Below are 20,651 nucleotides of genomic sequence, written 5' to 3'. Positions count from 1 at the left end.
GATTAGCACAAAAGACTTATTTTGGTCCGAGGAACTGTGCTACCTCGGTATTTATATATAATATGAATATTGAAGTTTATAAATATAATAAAGTGTTTATGAAATGCTAATATTAAACAGCCTCTAAATAATATTTGGGTACGGCTGGAGTAAAGACAGATGCAGTGACGACCAGTTGAATAATATCATTTTAAGGCTGCGGTCCCAAGGCAGCCATCTTGAACAAGGCGTTAGTTCAACCAATAGATGGCGACACGCACCCGTGGGGTGTAAAGCCCCTCGATATGTTTGCGTTTGTCGTGCAAGTAGCGCCAAATGCGCGAGTGCACGAGATCCTCATCTCGAGCGGCCCTTGGAAGCGAATGGCGGCGCAGCACTGAAATGAGCGGTCCTAGGAAGCGAATGGCGGCGGAGCACCCGCTCGTGGCACGTGTCTCGCGCGGTTTCACAACAATGGTTGGAGGTACCTGTAAAAACGCCTTTATCAAGGGGCTTTAGTGGGGTAGCCGAAACATTGGTTCACAGTGGGATGGCTCGAGCACCATCACGTTCCCCTCGTGGCCTTGCTCGCGCCGCTGGCAGCCATGCGCAGCTGGCTCAAGTAGCGTGGCCCAGCAAACTCATGTATGCGAGAATGTCAGGCTGGGTATAAATTGTTTTCTGATAGAGGGAGACGCGGTTGGGCGGTTATAACGGGCTTTCGCAATAAATCTTACCAAGAAGGAATCAAATCTTGATTGACGTGTTAATATTCTATAAATGAAAATTTCTTCTGCAGAAATGCACGCTCAGTAGACTCAATCTTCCAAGACACCAGTGCAAGCGGACGTCAAGTAAACTGCTTCGCGATTTACGGTACTTACCTCACCATTTTAATGACGACTAAAATAACGTCACGAAATATTGTGTTTCACGGGGTCCGGAAGATGTTGGAAAGGTTTTTACATTATAGTTACCAGAAAACAAACGCCGTTGCAATATATTCGGAAGTACCGACACACACAACGTTGTAAGTAGAGCTTAGGAGGAATATGATAAAAACCATCAGAAGAAATAGGGAGACGTTTATTTGCAATGAGGACGCTATGAATGGACGGCGTTTAGCGACGGCAAGTTACGAGCGTTCGGGAATTTATAAGTTCACGTGATTGCTAACTATGGACATGCGTTTTTGTCGGGAGGTGGTGTTGCGGTGATGACCTGATATCGGACGACTCGTGGCAGACGAACAAGCAAGTTTCTTCTCAGCGAATAGTAAGTGCCCAGTGTCAAGCACAACACGTGGCTACCGACGTTGTCGACGTTTCGAACGCTTGCCGCTTTCGACAAAAGTCCTTGCACATGGGCTAACTTTCTGGAAAGACTCGAAGTCTCCCTCAAGCCCAACGCCATCATGAACAGTAACTGAAAACGATCCACTATTCAATCGATGGGTGGCGAAACGTATCCGCATCTGCGGAGTCAAGGACAATGTGTACTCTAAGTGACTGGAAGCTTACACGATGCCTGCCACGACGCCTAAACACGTCATTGACGTTCTACGGTCTCTTTTACCTACTTTTGCCCTACCGAAAATACTTTTCTCTGATAACGCGCCAAATCATTCTTCAAACAAAATAAACAAGTTTTTGAAGAAAAAAAACCGGCATCAGGCATCACATTAGTGCACCATACCATCCTACAACTAACGGGTATGCAGAACAGATGGTGTGCGAAACAAAAAGAAGAAAAAAAGTCCTTTTGAAGCTTACGGAAGAAGCAGTTCAGTGAAGAATCGCGAGGTTGTTGTTCCAGCAGCACGCGACGGTCTCATCTTACACGGTAAAAACACCCGCCGAAGAAATATTCGGCGGACGAAGAGCCACACCCCTCGATTTTATGATACTATGGCTTACGAACGAAGATCGGGAAATTCCCAGATCGGGTGTAATTGCAGTTTATTCAGTCGGACAACTCGTCTACGTAAGGAATTTCAGCGGAAGTCGGGCCTTCCATGTAAAACTTGAGTAGAAAATGTTCTATGTTGGTTGATCAGAAGGTGTCATATCTCTCTGAATACGTTGGATATCAATGCCCTTGAGTGTAAATATAACTAAATCACAAATATCTCTTTGTGCATTGTGTAACTGCCCCTGTATTTGATTGTAGAAGCTATTGTGGTGATTTGGACATGTCACACTAGGCTCCTTTTTCTTATTTTTCGCCTCATACTCCTTTGCGGTTTAAGTATGCTTCGAAATCTTTTGGAACGGGGACACTTCACGTTAACGAGGCCATTTGTTCCAAGTAGTCAATCAGGGAATGCTGCTAGAAATCCGTCCCTCATATTAACGAATAAGCCGCACTTCTGCACAGTGCAGTTTTTCTGTTCCAGGAACAGTTGTAAAGCAGCATCCGCATTGATTCTACCATATACTGCTGCAGGTGAAAAAAGTCTTTGGGTACACGATACTTGAAACAAGTCTGGCACTGTAGGTTGTGGTTCGACACCCACTAATGTCGTCGTCCTTATAGAGCCTCATTGTTTAGTCATTACCTCGTCACCTCATATTGCTCTTCATCAACAGTAAGTACAATAGGCTACCGCCATATTACAATCCAAGAATTGAAAAATTTAGTCGTTCAGTCCTTCAATAAGTTTACTATTTATATAATGTTATTACGTTACATTACCCCGAGACGATCGACGTCCATCGTCGATCTTCAAATACTTATACCTGTATATAAATTAGACGCACAGGGGGAGGGGGGGGGGGGGGGGGGGTCGGTGGCCGAGTGCTTGGTCTAGCGCACACCAGCTCGGAGCACTTGGAGCGAAAGCTCCCGCTGCAGAAGCCACCCCGCCCCTGCCCGTTTCGATCTAGAAGAGCATCGTACCGGCGTGCGGTCGTGTATCACTACTGCGTGGTGCACGTTAAAGACCCCAGGTTTGCGGTTGTACCGCACTGGCTAAATTGCTCATCTACACGCAGCTGAAAGTCAGACGCCCACTAAGGCTGACTAACTCCCGGCTGTATAAACATACACACAACAATTTGCAATTAGACGCATAATAACAAAGGCGGCCCCTATGTGGAAGCAACGTGGCCCCTTCAAGCCTGACATTCCTGCGGAAGACAGGAGGGCGGCTAAGCCGCCCCCGTGAGTGCCCGCGCCGGAGTTAGCCTAGGGCCTCGGAATCGGAGCCTTTAGAGGACAGACTCCAGCCTGCGTCAAGACGGGACGTCGCGCATGTCCGTTCCGAGGTAAGCGCCATACGGTCTGTCTCCCATCCTGAATGGCGGTGATGTTAGAAGCGCCATTGCGTGTTGCGACGCTTAATGTCCGCGGGCTTGCAGCGAGGCGTCGGCAGTACCAACTAAGTCGACTGTTCGCCAAGAACGAGCTAGACATCATCGCCATTCAGGAAACAAAAGTCGAGAGTCTAGAACAGACAGATCGTATGGTGCAACCTTTCCGAACTCTTCTTAATGTGTGTGTTTCGCACGCTGGTGGGAACATCGGGGGTATGAATTGTTTGTTTATTCGTCGGTCTCTGGATGTTGTCGAGACTGCTATGCTTTCTTGTGCGTATGGCCGTTTTGTTTTATGCGATTTTTTGTTTTTGAATATTGAGTGAGTGGCGCGTCATTTGTGTCTATGCACCAACCAGCGAGCGCGAGCGCAAGTTCTTTTTTTTTTTTTTTTTTTTTTTTTGAAGGAGTAAGTGAGTATGACGAAAGTAATCCCTGGAGAGGGGGAACAAGAGGGACATTCTTGTCCAGCTCGCTTGCACCTTTGCATTTAATTGCATTATACTAATAAGTGAGTATCTTAACTGCGATAAGGTTTTTATTTTCCTTGGGGACTTTAATTGCGTCTGCGCGCCTGAGGATCGTGCGAATATGACCCGAGTTCGCGACTAAAGTGCATTTTATTTAAATCATGCTGTCGCGGATAATTCATTGGAGGACATTGCACACTTATCCTCAAAAAACAGCGTCTATTTTACACATTTTCAAGGCTCCAGTCATGCTCGACTCGACAACGCCTATGTCTCGCTCGATCTTGTCCCGTTATGCGATCATTATTCCGTATTGCCTGTTTCTTTCAGTGACCACGCTTTAGTCATGTTCACCCTTGGCAACAAAGTTAGGAAGCCAAGGTGGAATTGTTCGTTCTGGAAGATGAACAGTGGTCTTGTGAACGATGAAGTATTCAGAGAAAAAGTTGATGGCTTGTTCAGAAAGTTCCGCGAGGATGAGCCGACAATGTGGGGGGTGTGCGCTGGGAGCTTTTTAAAGAAGACGTAAAGCTCACTGGCCATTGAAAGCAGCAGTATTATTAATTATCAAAAGCGGCAAAAAGAGGAAGAGCTACAGAGCCAGTTAAATTTTCTTTTAAAGGAAGACGGCGCGAAGCCGGGCGAGTTTGAAAAAGAAATCAGAGATCAGCTCAAAATACTCGATTGTGAAAGATACCGAGGGGCTATCGTGCGATCGCGATCAGAAAAGCTGTGGCTGGGCGAAAGGCCAACGAAGCGTGCGCTGAGCGATGAGAAAAGTCATGCTTACTGAAATGAGATAAAAAAAATTCGTTACGGCAATATGATAACGCGCGATCAGAAGACAATCGAGCGAGCTTTTGTTGAACATTACCGCGAGTTGCTTGGTCACTGCGTTCAGAAAGGTACTGGGCTTGAAAGTGAATTTTTGACACTCATGCCCAGGCTTGAAGGGCATGTACAAGAAGGGTTAGGAAAGCGCCTATCAGGCGTTAGTGAGTTGGAAGCGGCAATCGAGGCCTTAACCAACGGTAAAGCTCCCGGACCGGATGGGCTCTGTGTCGATTTCTATAAAACATTTAAGAAGGAAGCCGCCGATGCTTTGTACGAGCTACTGTAGGAGGCGTACGAAAAATCTTTGTTGCCGCCATCTTTTCTAAAGTCCCATATTGTACTAGTCCCAAAGTCCGACGACCGAGTCAAACTTTTATCCGTTTCGTCTTACAGACCAATAAGTCTTACGAACGTCGAGTACAAAATATATATGAAAGTCTTAGCCAGACGGGTGCAAAGCGTTATCACATCCCTGGTCGGACCGCATCAGACTTGCGGCATAAAGGATCGTACTATATGCACGAACATTCATGTTGCTCGAAGCATTTTAGAATGTTGCGACGCCTTGGAGGGTCGTGTTGCAATGCTGCAACTAGACCTAGAAAAGGCGTTTGATCGTGTCTCGCATCATGTCCTTTTTTGTATTTTGGAATACGCAAACGTCGGTTCTGTTATTTTAAATGGTTTAAAAATGGCTTACGCGAACTGTACGACATCAATTGTTGTTAATAAGAATGTCAGTGAAAGTGTCGAAGTCAGCTCTTTTGTGAGGCAAGGTTGTCCTTATACCCTTTGTTTTTCACGATTTATTTAGAACCCCTTTGTTCAAAGCTTCTTCATAACGAATCCATACGAGGTTTTAAATTAGAGTCATCCGAAGTTAAAATCCTTTCTTACGTGGACGATATAGCAGTTTTTTCGTACTGACCATGACAGTTTGCGTGAAGTTGTCAGAGTCGCGGTTGCCTTTTGCAGGCAAAATGGTAGTGTAATAAACTGGGGCAAACGTGCAGGGTTCTGGCACGGTAACTGGGCCACTGCGCCTGGGATCTTTTTGAACGTCCAGTGGACAGCCTTGCCATAGAGTAATATACACAAGGTAAAGAGCGGACACTGCCATAGGCCCCAGCGGCCCAGATAGACCAGTGACAGGTAGCGCTCCTAGCGGGCGGTATTAAGTATAATCTGATTCCGTTTCCGGTCAAGTTAGTTTCGGTTTCGGTTTGGGCGTTTCTGCTTCGGTTCTCCGGTACCCTTCTCACTCTCTCTTTCCTCCCCGCCTCGCTCGGCTCTCGGGAGCTCCTTGACTCCCAAAGCCGGTGTTTTTTTTGTTTTTTTTTTAAATACTGACGCACTTTTGGTTTATTTTTTACGATAGAGTCCGTGCAAAATGTGTCAAACAATATTTCAACTTACTTCACAAAGCAGAAGTATATATATTTCTTGTTCTTTTTCTATTGTAAAGCATTGAAGTTACACAATCACCGCATTCACTCCTGGCTGGTGGAGCATTTTGGGGTCAACAACAGTAAGTGGTTCGAACACATTTTATTGGATCACATTCATGTATACATGATTTACTTCAGAAGCTCTGTATGTTTTATACGAAAGATATCGATACTCACAAAAATAAATGAATATGAAGGACTTCGGCATATCGTATGCTTCGTAATAGATTCTTAGCGGAACCAAGTTAACAAAACCTTTCCACGGAGAACATGCTGTATGATACATTCACTTTCACGCCGACTCGGGTACGGGTTAAGTAAGTGCAAAAATAAATAAGACATCGCTATCATTACCAGTCATAAGAGTATAATAACAGTGCGAAGCACACGCCGGATAGTACAAATTCCCGATTTCCGGCAAATATAAAAAAACACCAATTTGCATAGCCTCAAACTCACTGCGGGCGAGCCATTACCAAACAATGAGAACTCTATTCGAAATCTGACAAGATTCAACGTCCCTAAACATTCCCCAAAATTGTTCAGAAAAGAAATATGGCTTCAGAAAAAAGCGGCTAAAAAACTATGGACAGTGGATACAAAAGTGGATACATTTTCTTTCAAATATTTTTAGCCTCCATACACTATTTTCTTTCGAAATTTTGTAGAAGGTAGACAAATATTTTTGTTAGCGAGCCGTGATACACATTCGCTGGAAAAAGGGGAAACAAATATTAGGAGAGCAAACTGCACCGCCCACTTAATAAGCACTTTTTGTTTTTGGTTTGTCAACCGCCTCTGTTAATACACTATTAACAGTTAAACCTGTCTCGTTCTTACTAGCCACTGAAGAGCGCAACCGAACTTTGTCCAAATTCCGGTTAAGAAATCAAACATGTCAACACAAGCGTATTCTGCAAAACAATTTTAAAAACCCTTTGCGATACTCCTCTGGGCAAAGGCTAAAACCACCCAGACCTCAAAGTGTGCTATACAAGGCGGCACACACTCCTGGAACATGTGTCACACTCTCTATTATGGGAAGAAAGTGATTTTCTAGCTTCTGAATGAAATGAAAGGCAGCCTGTGATGGTACTACTAAGTTCCCGAAGAATTTTCCAGGCACATGCTTGAGGAACAAGACAGTACTGGTGAGGCCTGGTCAAGTTATTACACTCATCCGATAGCAGCTGAGAACAGCCACAGCTGTAAGTTGTCTGTTCAAGCAAAAGCTTGATCAAATAGCCCGAAACGTAATACAAAAAGTGGACGAGTCATCAATTATGTCAGACCTGATGTCTGATGCCAGCTCAGAAATATCCGCTAGTGGCGGGAAGTTATCAATTGGAAGACATTCCACAATGTCTGAAATTAAACTTTCATGGTGCGAGGATATTTGCAACTCCATTAGGTGGTCAGCCTTGTCATCCTCTACGTTTTCATTGTCCGACAGTTTGAACAGTTTCTTTATCCAGAGGTGTTTTAGTCCTGACGCGAACTGATGCACATTTGGGTTTGTGTTGCAGCCCAGCATTTGTCGTATATAGCTCCAAAAACGTTCTCAAGTGTGTCTTGCTGCAGGCGTCGTGTAAGTAAGAACTTAAAGTCATGGCTGCTTGAAAGCTCATCCCAGAGCATGAGGACACTTTTTATAGTAACTTGCCACCAAATAATGGCTAATGGCTGCCTCCTACTTTGGAACTGCCATGCTGAAATCCATCCGATTTACTGGTGGAGAAAATCAAGTATTTCAGATTCCCCCTTCAGAATGGCATGACGCAACTTCTGCCCTGTCTTCTTGAATTTTTTAGCTATTTAGACAGTCAAAAAGTATGCACATCCTATCACAGAAATAGGCTGTAGCCATGGCTGCCTCAGGAAGTTCCTTGGCATAAACAAGGGATATGATTGCAAGAAAGAGTGAGGCACTCAGTACCTGTTGGGCACAATTTTCTTCCATGATACAAAAATGTTCTTGAAAAAATGTGTCTCTCAGTAAGCTTCGGAGCCAACTGCAAGCTCATCTCATGGATAGGACAATAAAGTTCAACAATAGAAGACCACTCAATGACCTCATTTCCAATGCAAAGTTTGTGGGCTTGGATATTGCTCTTGGTTGTTTTGGGAAAGTGCGGAATATCAAAGACAAAATAAACGTGTTCGTTGTCAACTTCAACAAATGGCTTATCACCACACACGCCAAGCTTACGTTTGAAGCCCCCTAACCACAGACCATAGCCTTTACTGTGAAGCCAACAGTCTTAAAGGGGCGATGCACTGATATTTGCATTTTGCGCAAATACCGCTTAGAACGAATCCCTGACGTTAATGATCTGTGAAATACCCGTTCGTTTTCACCACACGCAATCGAAGTCGCAGAAAAAAATAAAGACAAACGAGCAGAGTTCACCCCCTCAACTCACAGCCAGAACATGCGGCCCCGTGATCTGGAGCCGATTATATGCCGCCAATGTTGATCATATATGCGCTGAGGTTGGCAAGGCACAGGACACGCGCTGAGTTCCAGACATTGTTATGGTTCGGCTGTTGTCGTCATTGCAGCGATTGGACACAGGACACTACCCGAATGTTTCTCGAGCTATCGATTATCACGAGCTCAAATCGAGTGTCCACGCCATGCTCGGGTCCAATCTATAAGCCGTATTCAAATATCGTCACTGGGCGGTACTGCTACCGCCCAGCTACGTCATCAGGTTTTTCGAAGGAGAGATTGAATGAAAACACTCGTTTTTGTCCTCGAAATTACAGCGCAACAAAGGAGTTTCTTGGTCAGTGGCGTTGCGTGCAAGTATCACTGAGTCCCACTAGAGCCAGTAAGCTCGTGTAAAGTGAAAAACATTCCAATTGAATATCGTTGCACCGCCCCTCTAAGCTCCCGAATGAGAGAAATGAGGAGACTGCGTTAAACAGAAGACGTTGCTGGAGTGTGCACAACAGCGTATGCAAGGGGCTAAACGCACCTCCTGGAAATTTCAGACAGCATAACAACCAAGGCTCTATCTGCAATGTTAGAGGTTCGTTCAACACCGTCATCTGTAAACCCATGGACAATGTCGTGTGCAGGGTCGTAAGTTAAATTCTTTATTTAAAACAATCTCATCGAAAATCAACATGCACAGACGTTCAAGTGGAGCCAGACAGCCCGGCAGATACAACAGCGCGAGAAGCTCGAACCGATCGGCTCCACGAATTCACGCCGAGCATGCGAGCACGCGGGCGGTCATGCGTCACCTTGATTAATGCAAAGTCGACCGAACATGATGCAGCAGAAAGTACAGATGGACGGCACGCACGGCACAGACGAACGACGCAGGGACGAGCAGAGGCCATGAAGAATGATGCAGAGGCGACGGCGTGCAGGCAGGCAGGCCATGGCAGGCGCCATTCATCACGAGGATTTTGTGACGTATTTGATTTAAACTATTTAGTCGATTTAAGTACTTTAAACAATTTTAAAGCATTGCCATTTAAAAAATAAATACTTTTCACAGAAAGAGTTTTAATTAATTTTAACCAAATTGCAGAAAAGCGCCACGTAGCGGAGGGTATTAAACGCACTATCTGGGCCGCGAATCGGCTCCTGTGTCCTCTCTTTACGTTTACTATATTACTCTATGGCCTTGCCGGCGAAGTATCTCGGTGTGCCCCTCGAGCACACTACTCAAGTGTGGAATGAAGAGACTGATAGGGCGAGGGCAAAAGCGGAGGGTTGGAGGGGTCGCGATTTATCTATGTTTGCGCGCGCCGCCGTCTGTAACTTATTTTTGATCGCGAAAATTTGGTATATATTACAAGCGTTGCCTATGTCTCACCTTAACGTGCAGAAACTGCACAAAGTTCTTTCCAGTTTTTATTTGGAGTTCGTGCTGGGTGCGCTCTTCCCGTACAAATTTGTTTCGCTCTGTTCGTAGTGGAGGTCTGAGGCTGTCCCACTTGTTCATCCGTCAGATTGTTTCAAGGTTCGTGTTTTTGCGCGACCAGGTGACCTAGGTTCGACATTGTACATGTTCCTTTTTTTAGTACACGGAAGTGACGTCATCACGTCTGATTGCTGGGAAGCAAAAGTTGTTGCGTTTTTGAAGACCTTTATTCAACTGCCACCCTCCAGCACCGCTCGTGCCGAGTACAACTCTGAAGTCCCATACGCACCAGGTTTTCTTTTGCCCGGCTACCGTACCCGCGCTCGTAGTGCCCTCTGGACACCAGATCTTTCCCCTCCTTTTTAAACAAACATACCCAGTTGGTAACATCCTGCCATTAACAGTAAATAGTTTAGAAAAGTCCGTCGCTTTTTTTTTTTTTCATTCTTCTATTAGCCTTCGAGGCTTGCGCCGATCTCGCACGGGATACCGTCGCTCTCCGTCACTATTATCTGCATCCACGAGCGTCTCAGCATCCTGGGTGTTGCTTCTTGGCCTCGGGACTTCGGATGGTGCAGGCAAAGAGGCCTGTGAAAGGCATCTGTCGCCTGCGCTGTCTTCCGGTGTGCTGTCTGTCCAAGCCGTGGCAGACACCCCTCCCGCTTCGTCTGGACGAGACTCTGAAGGTCCGGAGTCTTGCGACGGTGCTCGGAGCAACTGGTCCTGATGCCTTCGCCATACCCGTCCCGGGGAGACTTGCACTTGGAAAGACACTGGACCAGTTTGGGCAGCGACTGTTCCTGGCTGCCACTTGTGACCACTTCGATAATCTCTGGCATAGACTTGGTCTCCTGCAGTGAAAGCCCGCTCTTGTCCTGGGTGTTGCCGCTGTTGGCGGTAGTGTGCGCTGGCCACACAGTCTGCAACTGATGGTTTCAGGAGGTCCAGTCTGGTGCGAAGATGCCGCTGTAGCATCAACTGGGCCGGAGACTCTCTTGTTGTCGGGTGCCGGGTGTTCCTGTACGATAGAAGAAAACGTGACAACCTTGTACGGAGGGGATGGCTCGAAGTTGTTTTCCGCAGATAGTTTTTCATGGTCTGAATAAACCGCTCAGCTAGTCCATTCGTAGCGGGATGGTATGGTGCAGACGTGACCTGGGCGATACCATTGTTCCTTAAGAAAGTTTGAAATTCCTCCGACACAAACTGAGGCCCATTGTCAGAAACCATGGTTGTGGGCAGACCAAACCGTGCGAAGCAATCTTGTACACACTGGATTATGACCTTCGACGTCGTAGACTCCAAGACAAACACCTCTGGCCATTTGGAGTGAGCATCCACGAGCACGAGGAACATTTTACCCATGAAAGGTCCCGCCAGATCCACATGCAGTCTCTCCCATGGACGTGTCGGCCATGCCCAAGGGTGCAGGGGAGCAGCGGACGGATTGTTTCGGTGCAGCTGACACATGGTACACCCTCCAATTTCCCTCTCAATGTCTTTATCCAGGGATGCCCACCAAACATAGCTCCTAGCCATTTCCTTAGTGCGCACGATGCCATAATGGTCCCCATGAAGTTCTTCTAGGACCCTTTTCTGCAGGGTCTTCGGAATCACCACTCGTAAACCCCACATGAGGCATCCTTGGTGGAGTGACAGCTCATTGCGGCGTACGTGGAAGGGTGCATACTCTGGATCGGTTGGCTTGCGTTCTGGGCCCCAACCATGCTTTACTCTTTCCACGATCTGACTTAGGAGGGGGTCTCTGGACGTCGCCCGTGCAATGTCTTTACATCTAAGAGGTACATTGTCGAAGTACTCACAGTAGAAGGCGAACGTTTCGTCGACGGCGTCTGTGTTGGGGTTGTCCGTTGCTTTTGGGAGTCTTGACAAGCAGTCTGCATTGGCATTTTCCTCGGAAGACCGGTGGACGATGGTGTAGCGGTGTGCGGCTAGCTGACAGGCCCACCTCTGGAGCCTCGCTGCTGTCATTGTAGGGATCCCGGTCGTTTGGCCTAGGATTTTCTGTAAGGGAGCGTGGTCAGTGATCAGCGTGAAGTGATAGCCATACAAATAGTAGTGGAATCTTCTTATTCCAAAGATGATAGCTAGGCCTTCTTTTTCTAACTGAGAATAATTCTTCTCGTGCTCAGTCAGGGTCCTAGAAGCAAAAGCAACTGGCCGCTCTGTTCCATCTTCAAACGCATGGGACAGGACTGCCCCTACTCCATACGCCGATGCATCGCATGCCAGTATAATGGGTCGACGCGGGTCAAAATATGTCAGGACAGGTGCCGACGTCACCAGCTTCTTAAGCGAATCAAAGGAGTCCTGACAGTCTATGCTCCATTCCCATGCAGCCTTCTTCTGCAGTAGACGATTCAGAGGATACACGGTAGTTGCTAAGTTCGGTAGAAATTTGCCATAGTAGTTAGCAAGCCCAAGGAATGAACGCAACTCTGCCTTGTTCTTGGGAGTGGGCGCATCTCGAAGTGCTGCTGCTTTATCCTCCATGGTTCGTAGACCATCCCGACTAATCACATGCCCGAGGTAGGCAACTTCCGTTTGGAAGAATTTGCACTTCTCTTTCTGAAGACGCATTCCCTTTTCTTGTAATCGTGTTAAGACTGCTTTCAAGTTTTCAAAATGCTCACCCTTCGTTCTGCCAGTCACCAGGATGTCGTCCAGGTAGCAGGTGGTCTGCGGCAGCCCTTGAAGCACTTGATCCATAGTTCTTTGAAAAATGGAGGGTGCAGATGCTATGCCGAAGGGAAGACGGTTCACTTGGAACAGCCCCAACTGGGTGTTGATGGTGAGGTACTTCCGCGCTGCAGGATGCATCTCCAGCTGTAGGTAGGCTTTTGACAGGTCCAGCTTTGAGAAAAACTTCCCTCCTGCCAGCGTTGCAAACATCTCTTCTATCCTGGGGAGCGGATAGTTGTCGACCTCCAAGCACGGGTTGATTGTTGCCTTGTAGTCGCCGCAGATTCTTATGTCTCCATTCTTTTTGACGACCGGCACGATGGGCGATGCAAACTCGCTGCTGTCCACCGGGGTCAGGATCCCCGCCTCCTTCAGTGCCATCAGTTCTTTAGAGACAGCTTCCTTCAGGGCGTGGGGCACTGGTCTTGGCTTGAGGAACTTTGGAGTGTGCCCACTCTTCAGCTTGAGGTGAGCTTCAAACCCCTGAAGACGGCCCAGATCGTCTGAGAACACCTGAGCAAAGTCCTTCCAAAGCGTGTCGACTTGTTCCTTGCTCCCCTTCTCCAAGCACTGGACAGCCTTGATGCTTGTCCAGTCGAGCCTCAGCACCTCCAGCCAGTCACGTCCCAAAAGCGGGGGACCCTTGAAGTCCACAATCTGCAGCGGTAACTTGTGAACCTGGTCTTGGTACTCCACTTCAACCTGTGCCTCTCCTACCGGCTTCACCTTTTTACCGGTAAATGCTCGAAGGACGACTCCACTTCTTCCCTTCACTAGATTGGGAAACCTTGTCTTGTACAGGTCTAACGGGAGTACCGACACCGCCGCCCCGGTGTCTACTTCCATCGTCAGCGGAATCGTGTTCACCTTCACTGTTACTTGCAGAGGCCGCGGACGTGTCCCCCGAAGCTCGAACATCTCGACCTCGTCTTCCGTGTCGACCCATTATACTGGCATGCGATGCATCGGCGTATGGAGTAGGGGCAGTCCTGTCCCATGCGTTTGAAGATGGAACAGAGCGGCCAGTTGCTTTTGCTTCTAGGATTTTTCCCTAGAAAAATGTGGGTGGAGTCGGCAAAACTGGCTACCGGACGTGACAACAAAGTGACGTTTCGTTTTGTATCGAGTACGTTCCAAAAGGTACTTGCTCCTGAGTAGGTGTCTTTCGCTGGTCATATTTTCCAAACCGCGTCGTCGTCGGGCGATTATGGCACTTTTCAACTAATTGTGTTATTGTTTTCGCCGGGAAGACTTACCGGCAGCACCGCGCAGCATGCGAGCTCCCGGAGGATTGCAAGCGTGCGACGCAGCGCCGGCAGCGCGAGACAACGTTGGCGCGAGGAACCGGAGGTGAAGAGACTGCGAAACGAAGCTCGTGGACGTTAACGACTGTGGAGCTTCAAGTGGTGTTCACTTCGTTTCTGCGACACGGAGTGCTTCCAAAGTTTGGAGGCGAGCGACGAGCACGTAGCGCGGGACTGAAGACAGTCGGCGTCTCTGTCCGCGTCGCGCCCGTCGCTATCGTGCGTCGTGTCGGGGTCCGGCGCGGCTGGCTCCACTTTCCCAAGACGCCGAGCGAGAGGTACGACGTGGAGACGGGCCTCAGGCCGCTCGGTAGGATATTCGGCGTCATCGGTTGCGTGAACGAAACGACGATCGCCATCGTCGGCCCGTCCAAGAACGATCCCACCGCCACGAAGGCGGTGCACTGTGCCGCAAGTATTTCTACGCCCTCAACGTGATGGTGGTACGTACGCTCGTATTACGTACTCAAAATCAGTTCTATGGGTGTCAAAAAGAATACAGCGTAACGCCGGTACGGTGTCGATATGCCATTTTATAGATGAGAGGTGCTGGCTTGTGTGCTCCGCCGGGGTCGGACGCAGGTATTTCTAGAGGAGGGGGGGGGGGGGGGGGGGGAGGGGGGGGAGGGTTTTTGGTCAGCGTATCATGTTTAGCCCTCTGCACGCCCTAAATTTTGACACATGCAGTATTCAAGAGGGGGGGTCATCCGGACCACTCCCTCTGAATCCGCCCCTCTGCTCCGACTTCACGCGCGTGTGCTCTAGGTAGTATGTCGTGACTTTTAAAACGTGCATCCTTCCGCCCGCCACATTATGTTTGTTTTAAAGAAGTGATTTCTTGTCATCATATCTTGCGTCCATGAAGGTGTGTTGCAATCATGTTAATAGTGTCAAAAGAACTTGGAAGGTTCTGGAATTGAGACTGCTTTGTGAACCATGAGTGGAACATTCAGGTAAATTCATGTCGGTATCTCTCTCATACTTTCAGATGCGTGACGCAGAATGCCCGGTTAAGATGCATGGAGCCACGGTGCCCTGGGTCGGTGCACAACTCCTTTGTGTAATGCTTCTCTTGGCTCTGCGGCAACATCAAGCAAGGGCAGCTGGTAGACGACGACAGGCTCCTCCTCGGTGAGCATGCTCGATTCATTCGTCTTGCATACAGTGGCGGTGTACCGCTTGAAAACCACAGTACCACAGAAAATGTGCTGTACCAAACATTAACAACTGTGCAGGCCCTGTGTCTATACTTCTGGCACGTCTTTGTAAATAGTATCCGAAGGAGCTTAGTACCAGGAAAACATAAAGTTGCATTCAGCTCTTTTCACAGCTTCCTTGCCATCAATTTTAAAAATAACAGATTATAATAGATTCCGTCCTCTAAACGTGCAGGCGACAACGGCTGCGGCCTGGAGTCTTGGTTCATCACCCCTGTCCCTGGGATCCACGTGACCTCCATTACTTGCTGCCGGTCTAGTAATGCACATTCCTCGGTCAGGCCCGTTGTGGAGCGCCGCAGTGGGCTGTTGAAAAACTGATTCTCGTGTCTACAAAGGAACCGGACTCTGCCTTACCATCCATCAATAGCCACCACCACCATTATAGCGGCACGTGCAGTGTTAGACAACGCCTGCCTTGCATTGAGTGAGCCAAAACCGGAGTCAGGTTCCGACCCTGAACAGTGAGAGTTGGAGTCTGAGCTGAGCTCGGAGGGGTCAGCGTCTGATGGCGAGAGGCATGCTCCTGCCAACCTTCCGGTCGACCTCTCGGACAAGGCTCTGAGGCAACACCTTATCGCCCGGCTCAAAACCTGCTGCAGCCGTGCCCCTGCGCAGCGCCACACACGCCAGGATTGCAGTCCCACCCATGAGGGACGCCGCCGGCATCAAGGAGTCTGTCGCCACAACAGTGGTCTCGCCCCAAAGGACGCCGTCGGGGAGCCCCTACTGCCCTCGCCACGGTGATGCCCAGCACGGACGCCACCGGCGACGGGGGGCCGCTCACCACCACGACTGCGGTCCTGACCACCAAGGACCCGTCTGTTCCCTTGCCGTCAGTGAAGCCCTCCCCGTGAAAGCCGTCACGTGCACACTTCACTCTCTGCTTCGCAGTCATGGCCGTCCATACGCTAAGCAGCGTCTTCAGCTCCAACACCTTGCACAGTTCATCACACAGCCACCATGGCTCGAGCCAGCTTGAACTTGAGAGAAAAACATGTTGCTGGACTACTAACCATGGGTTAACACTTCCTATTCATGTGCCTCAGCTATCCGCTTCTTTTTGTTCTTTATTCTGACAGCTGTAGATATACAATTTAGTGTGAAACAACCCACATTTCAGCAAAACGTTAAACATTCCGAACACTATTGCTTTTCTTGTCGAGTTTGATGGCATGCTGCTTTGTTTCCTTCGATAGCCATTGTTTTAAATGTTTTCGCATTTCTCGTGCATACAGGCTTTTGTTTCTTGCAAGAATGGTGATGCTGCTAAACACAACACTGCATTTACAAGCGCGGCAATGACCTGCTGTTGTTCCCTTGGCAGGTGCTGCATGCTTTCTTGTCCTATCATTTACGCACCTGCCAGTTTCACCGATGGGACATATGCCGCGTGATGGAGGAATGTGATAAACAACCCTTGTGTCACACGGGGCATATTGTGTCTTGTAAGAAATGTTGCACATTTTCTTCTGGTTGACGTTGCAATTGACTTCGTCTTGTCTTGTTAGGATACACTGTGTAGTGGGCGAGGAGGTCGTTTGAATTGTGAAAGAGGTCTGGGACATGGATACAGGGCGATGGTTGTTCAATAAATTTTAAGCTCTGTTAGAGACTTCATTGTTCTGTCAGTTTCTTTATTGTTCCTACATCTCGGGGTCACTATGGATGTCGTTCACCAGCTCGCCTGCGTTTTGTACCTTTCTCCATAAAATACGCCTTGTTTGGAGCAGAGTACACAACCTTATTGCCCTGCCTCGCAGCTACTTGCTTGTAATTTATAGGTTATGCCATGAATGTAGGGTACTACAATTTTTTGCTTAGTTCTTGTATTCTCTCTTCCATATCTGCGTCAGCTGATTTGTGTTACAGTTTGCTGTAGATGTTTTCAGATGCACTTCCCAGGAAACCAATCGAATACCAAGAATCACGTAGGCAGGAAAATTGCTTTTCAAAACTTTGCCCGTTATTCTGGTGACAATATTTCTTTAAGGCCGATGCAAGAGCAATGTAGGAAACACTACGTTTTATAGTTTTAGAATGTCCAGAAGCAAACAAAAGAAATGCTTTGCAGAACCTTGGTTCCTACTTCCAACAATAGTTTATACCTTTAAATTTCAATGTGAGGTCGAGGAACGTGATGGATTTGTTCACAGGTATTTCATGTGGTGTGTTCAGAGACGGACGGTACTGCCCCCAGATATGTGTTAAGTGCATGGCGGAGATATTGATAACCGACAATGGTCACCTGTCTTTCCCCTGCAAAGAGCCGAGAAATACTTTAGACCATCTGTTGACCTGTGAAGACCCATTTCTTACTGTTGATTAAACCAGGAATATTGCCATTTTGGGTACTGTGTCATATCCCCTGTGGTTTTAAACATCCCGTTATTACCTTCGGTATTATGACTACATCACTCAAGTGTGCCTCTTGATGTTAGTATTGGGATTTCTGTCAATTAAAATCTCACTAAGTCAATCCAGGTTTCTCCCTCCCTCTTACTTTTTGTCATGGTGCCTATTTAAGCACTTTTAGGAAAATAAAAATTTCCGCTGTGTTTGAGACCTTTCGGTGTATGTGTCCTTTCTTACGTACAGTATCAGGGTTTATGTTATGTGGCACAGCTAGTTTATTTGTGAAAGGACTTTATTTTTAGAATGCAAAACCGTAACTTGAGAACGTAAAATGATACGAAAAGAGGTTTTGCAATATTTCATTCTCGAAAGTAAAAATGAACACACTAGCATAGCACAACGTAAACACTTGGAGATTCTTAAATCGCACGTTATGTCAAACATTGATCTCATATTTGAACACGTTTTGAGCACACTACCTCTAGGTTGTATTTCGTAACATATTTATTAATATACACGAAGGCCTGCCATATTGAGGGCAAGATTAAATGCAGTTAGACAATAATATAGTTTAAGCGACCTCTTTTTCGCAATTTAGGTTAAGCTTAAGTTTTGGAATAGTTTGCAGGTTCTAATTTTCGCGACGCGGTGGGATCTCAATATAAATACCAATGTGTTGACATCTTACCGGAATTGTAGGCGATTCGCGCAAATTAAGTCGTTTACAGTATATACAAAAAAGACTTGGCGAAGTTTGCAACTGAGGTATTCCAGACAAGATAATAGTTGCTGTTGAAAGTTATCACTACACTGTAGGTCTCAAAAAAAGGTGAGCGCGCGGGCGAGCTCGTGAAAAGTGGACATACCTTGACCTGAGACAGGGAAGGAAAAGAAAGGCGCGTCTCCGAACACACAGCTGTTTTTGGAGACGCTGTTTGTTGACAAATCTTACAAATCTTGTTTATTTCCTTTTTCAGGGTAAGCCATATCAACCGAATGTTTCTTGGGTTCAACAAAGCAAGCAGGCGTCTTTGTCCAAGTAGTCTGCTTGCTTCCGCGCCTTCATTAAGCGCCGGGACTGCGAAACGCTGGTAACGGGAGCTCTTTATGTGCAACCATCAGCTCCGTGATCCTGGCTTGCTTCGACATGTTGCTTCAAAGAAGGCGCGAAGCGCGCATCCCGCATTCCCTGTAATATTGAAACAACTTTCTCTCCAATTAACTCTTAAATGTATTGCAAAACGACACAAAAAAGCGGTTTGTTTTAACAACGCCCAACAGATTTTTATTGTTTTTCAATAATTTTACCTGTACTAGAACAGATGCGACGGCCAGCGACGCACAGGATTGGTTGCCGTTCCTTAACTAAACGCAGAAACTGCTCCCCCGCGTCGTAGTAAATCCTACCCCGTAACCCGCGCGTAGGGACGTCGCGGGGAATGCGTAGCTCCCTCCGCTCGTCGGGAATTGGCACCGCACGTCGCTCAAACGGGTGGCAGGTGTCAAGTTTGCGATGACGTAGCGGCGTCAAAGTGAGCAAAGCCGCCACGTGAGTGTTGCTAGGATACGTTCCTCCTTTCCATTGCGTCACTTCCATGTACCTTTTCTCAAATGTCCAACCTAGCCATCCAGAATGATTCATCTTTGCGTGCAGTTCTGCAGGTCCTTTTGCGAAATTCTCTGCCCCAGTTTCTCGTGTCGTCTAGTGACCCAATATGTGCTAACGTTCAAGGGTTCATGCGAGAAGTCGTACTTTCCTTTCGTATGCTCAAGGTACGCTTTTCCTTGGAGTATCTAAGTTCAGTAAGTAGCAAGCGGCTGTATAAAGACCTCGTGGACGTTCTTTTACCAGTACCTTTATATAGGTCACTGTACTGTGACGGACCAGGGCAGGACATCTATAGAGGGTAAAGAAAATGCCTTTGAAGCCTTCTTTTAAATTATTTTTCTTTAAACTGCACTGCGGCACGCTGCCTGTAAAGCCATGGCTTGAAGAGAGAGGTCGGTCTGGTCCCATGGTCGATCAATTGTCTACTATATGTAAAAAGCCCGAAACAATAGAACCCTTATTTCTCGATTGTTGGGATGCGGTTTTCCTATGGGACATTCTTCAGCGCATGCTGAAGAAAGACCTCCCCCTTACACCACAGGGCATCCGTTTTTTGCCGTTGGTCAATGAAGGTGGGGTTCCGTACGACTTGCTCATGCTTCTCGGCCTCCACAGCCTCTGGAGCACCAGAACGGGAGTAAACAACGCAGAAATAAAGGTGCGCCCCGCGAGAGACTAATTAATTGAAATTGTCGCGTATATTCGGGAAGTGTATCGCACTCTGTCAGAGCCTCCTGACTGGATATCCATTCTATAGACGCGTGGGTGTGTTTAAAAATATTTTAAAGTAGTCGCGTGACTGCACAGAGGCCTACGCGCTTTTAACATTTGTGAGCGTGAGTGTGCTTTCTGTGGTTGTACCTATTGTCTAATCAGGCAATAAATAAAAAAAAAAGTCCGCGTGGCCTAATGGATTAGGCGTCTGACTTCGGATCAGAAGACTGCAGGTTCGAGTCCTACCGGGGACGCGTTATTATATTTTTTGTCGCTCTGGCATTTCACAGAGACGTCCGGCTGTTCTCGGTCCATCAGTGACGATTGAAAGAATGAAAACAATGACGATTAATAAAATAACGCAGAAACATGTAAGTTTTAGGGGGTCATGGGGAATGGGTGCATTTTGTACTTTCTAAACGGTGACTCGTGTTTGCAGACTGTCGTTTGCATGATGTATGAGCAGTGCGATTCCTGCGTGAGGTGACACGGTGGAAGGGGATACACACTGATCTCTACTATAGGGGGCTGGATGGCACTTAGCTGCTCTCCGAGCCTGGCGCAAGTGAAGCCACTGGAAGTTCGATGCTTGTCCCGCAAGTCGGGCGTGCGCTGAGCTTCCTAGTCCATTCAGTCGATATTTTGGACCATGCTTTTTTGTGCCTCTGATTGGGTTTTAATACTCCCGTTCTTGATTAAATCCCGAGAACGAGGCATTTGAACTTGGGACATATTCACACTTGATCAACTAGAATTTTAAAATGTTTACATTTAATGGCTTCCCATGATACTTATCGGGACTGCATGCGCTCTTACTGCGCAA

General features: G+C 47.4%; 1 protein-coding gene and 1 non-coding gene across 2 annotated transcripts; one reads left to right on the top strand and one right to left on the bottom strand.

Annotated features, from left to right (window-relative positions):
* Positions 1-10,355: 10,355 nt before the first annotated feature.
* Positions 10,356-13,475, bottom strand: LOC115330343. Its single transcript, XM_042290147.1, has 3 exons — positions 13,231-13,475; positions 11,750-11,950; positions 10,356-10,944 (listed from the first exon to the last, which is right to left on the bottom strand). The coding sequence occupies exons 1-3, from the start codon at positions 13,473-13,475 to the stop codon at positions 10,368-10,370; spliced, it is 1,023 nt and encodes a 340-aa protein (XP_042146081.1). The 3' UTR covers positions 10,356-10,367.
* A 6,534-nt stretch (positions 13,476-20,009) lies between these two features.
* Positions 20,010-20,082, top strand: Trnar-ucg. Its single transcript has one exon. It is a non-coding gene; the product is annotated as a tRNA-Arg (tRNA).
* The last annotated feature ends 569 nt before the right edge of the window (positions 20,083-20,651 follow it).

The sequence above is a fragment of the Ixodes scapularis genome, unplaced genomic scaffold (assembly GCF_016920785.2).
Source record: "Ixodes scapularis isolate PalLabHiFi unplaced genomic scaffold, ASM1692078v2 PGA_scaffold1__304_contigs__length_218370807, whole genome shotgun sequence".
NCBI classification, from domain to species: Eukaryota; Metazoa; Arthropoda; class Arachnida; order Ixodida; family Ixodidae; genus Ixodes; species Ixodes scapularis.
This window is presented reverse-complemented; position numbering and strand designations above follow the sequence as displayed.

Coding starts and splice junctions, on each gene's coding strand:
- LOC115330343 (XM_042290147.1), bottom strand. CDS start 13,475: ATGGAAGTAGACACCGGGGCGGCGGTGTCGGTACTCCCGTTAGACCTG. Junction 11,951..13,230: donor GACTGGCTGGAGGTGCTGAG/GCTCGACTGGAC, acceptor CTCCCTTACAGA/AAATCCTAGGCCAAACGACC. Junction 10,945..11,749: donor CGAAACGTTCGCCTTCTACT/GTGAGTACTTCG, acceptor TCTATCGTACAG/GAACACCCGGCACCCGACAA.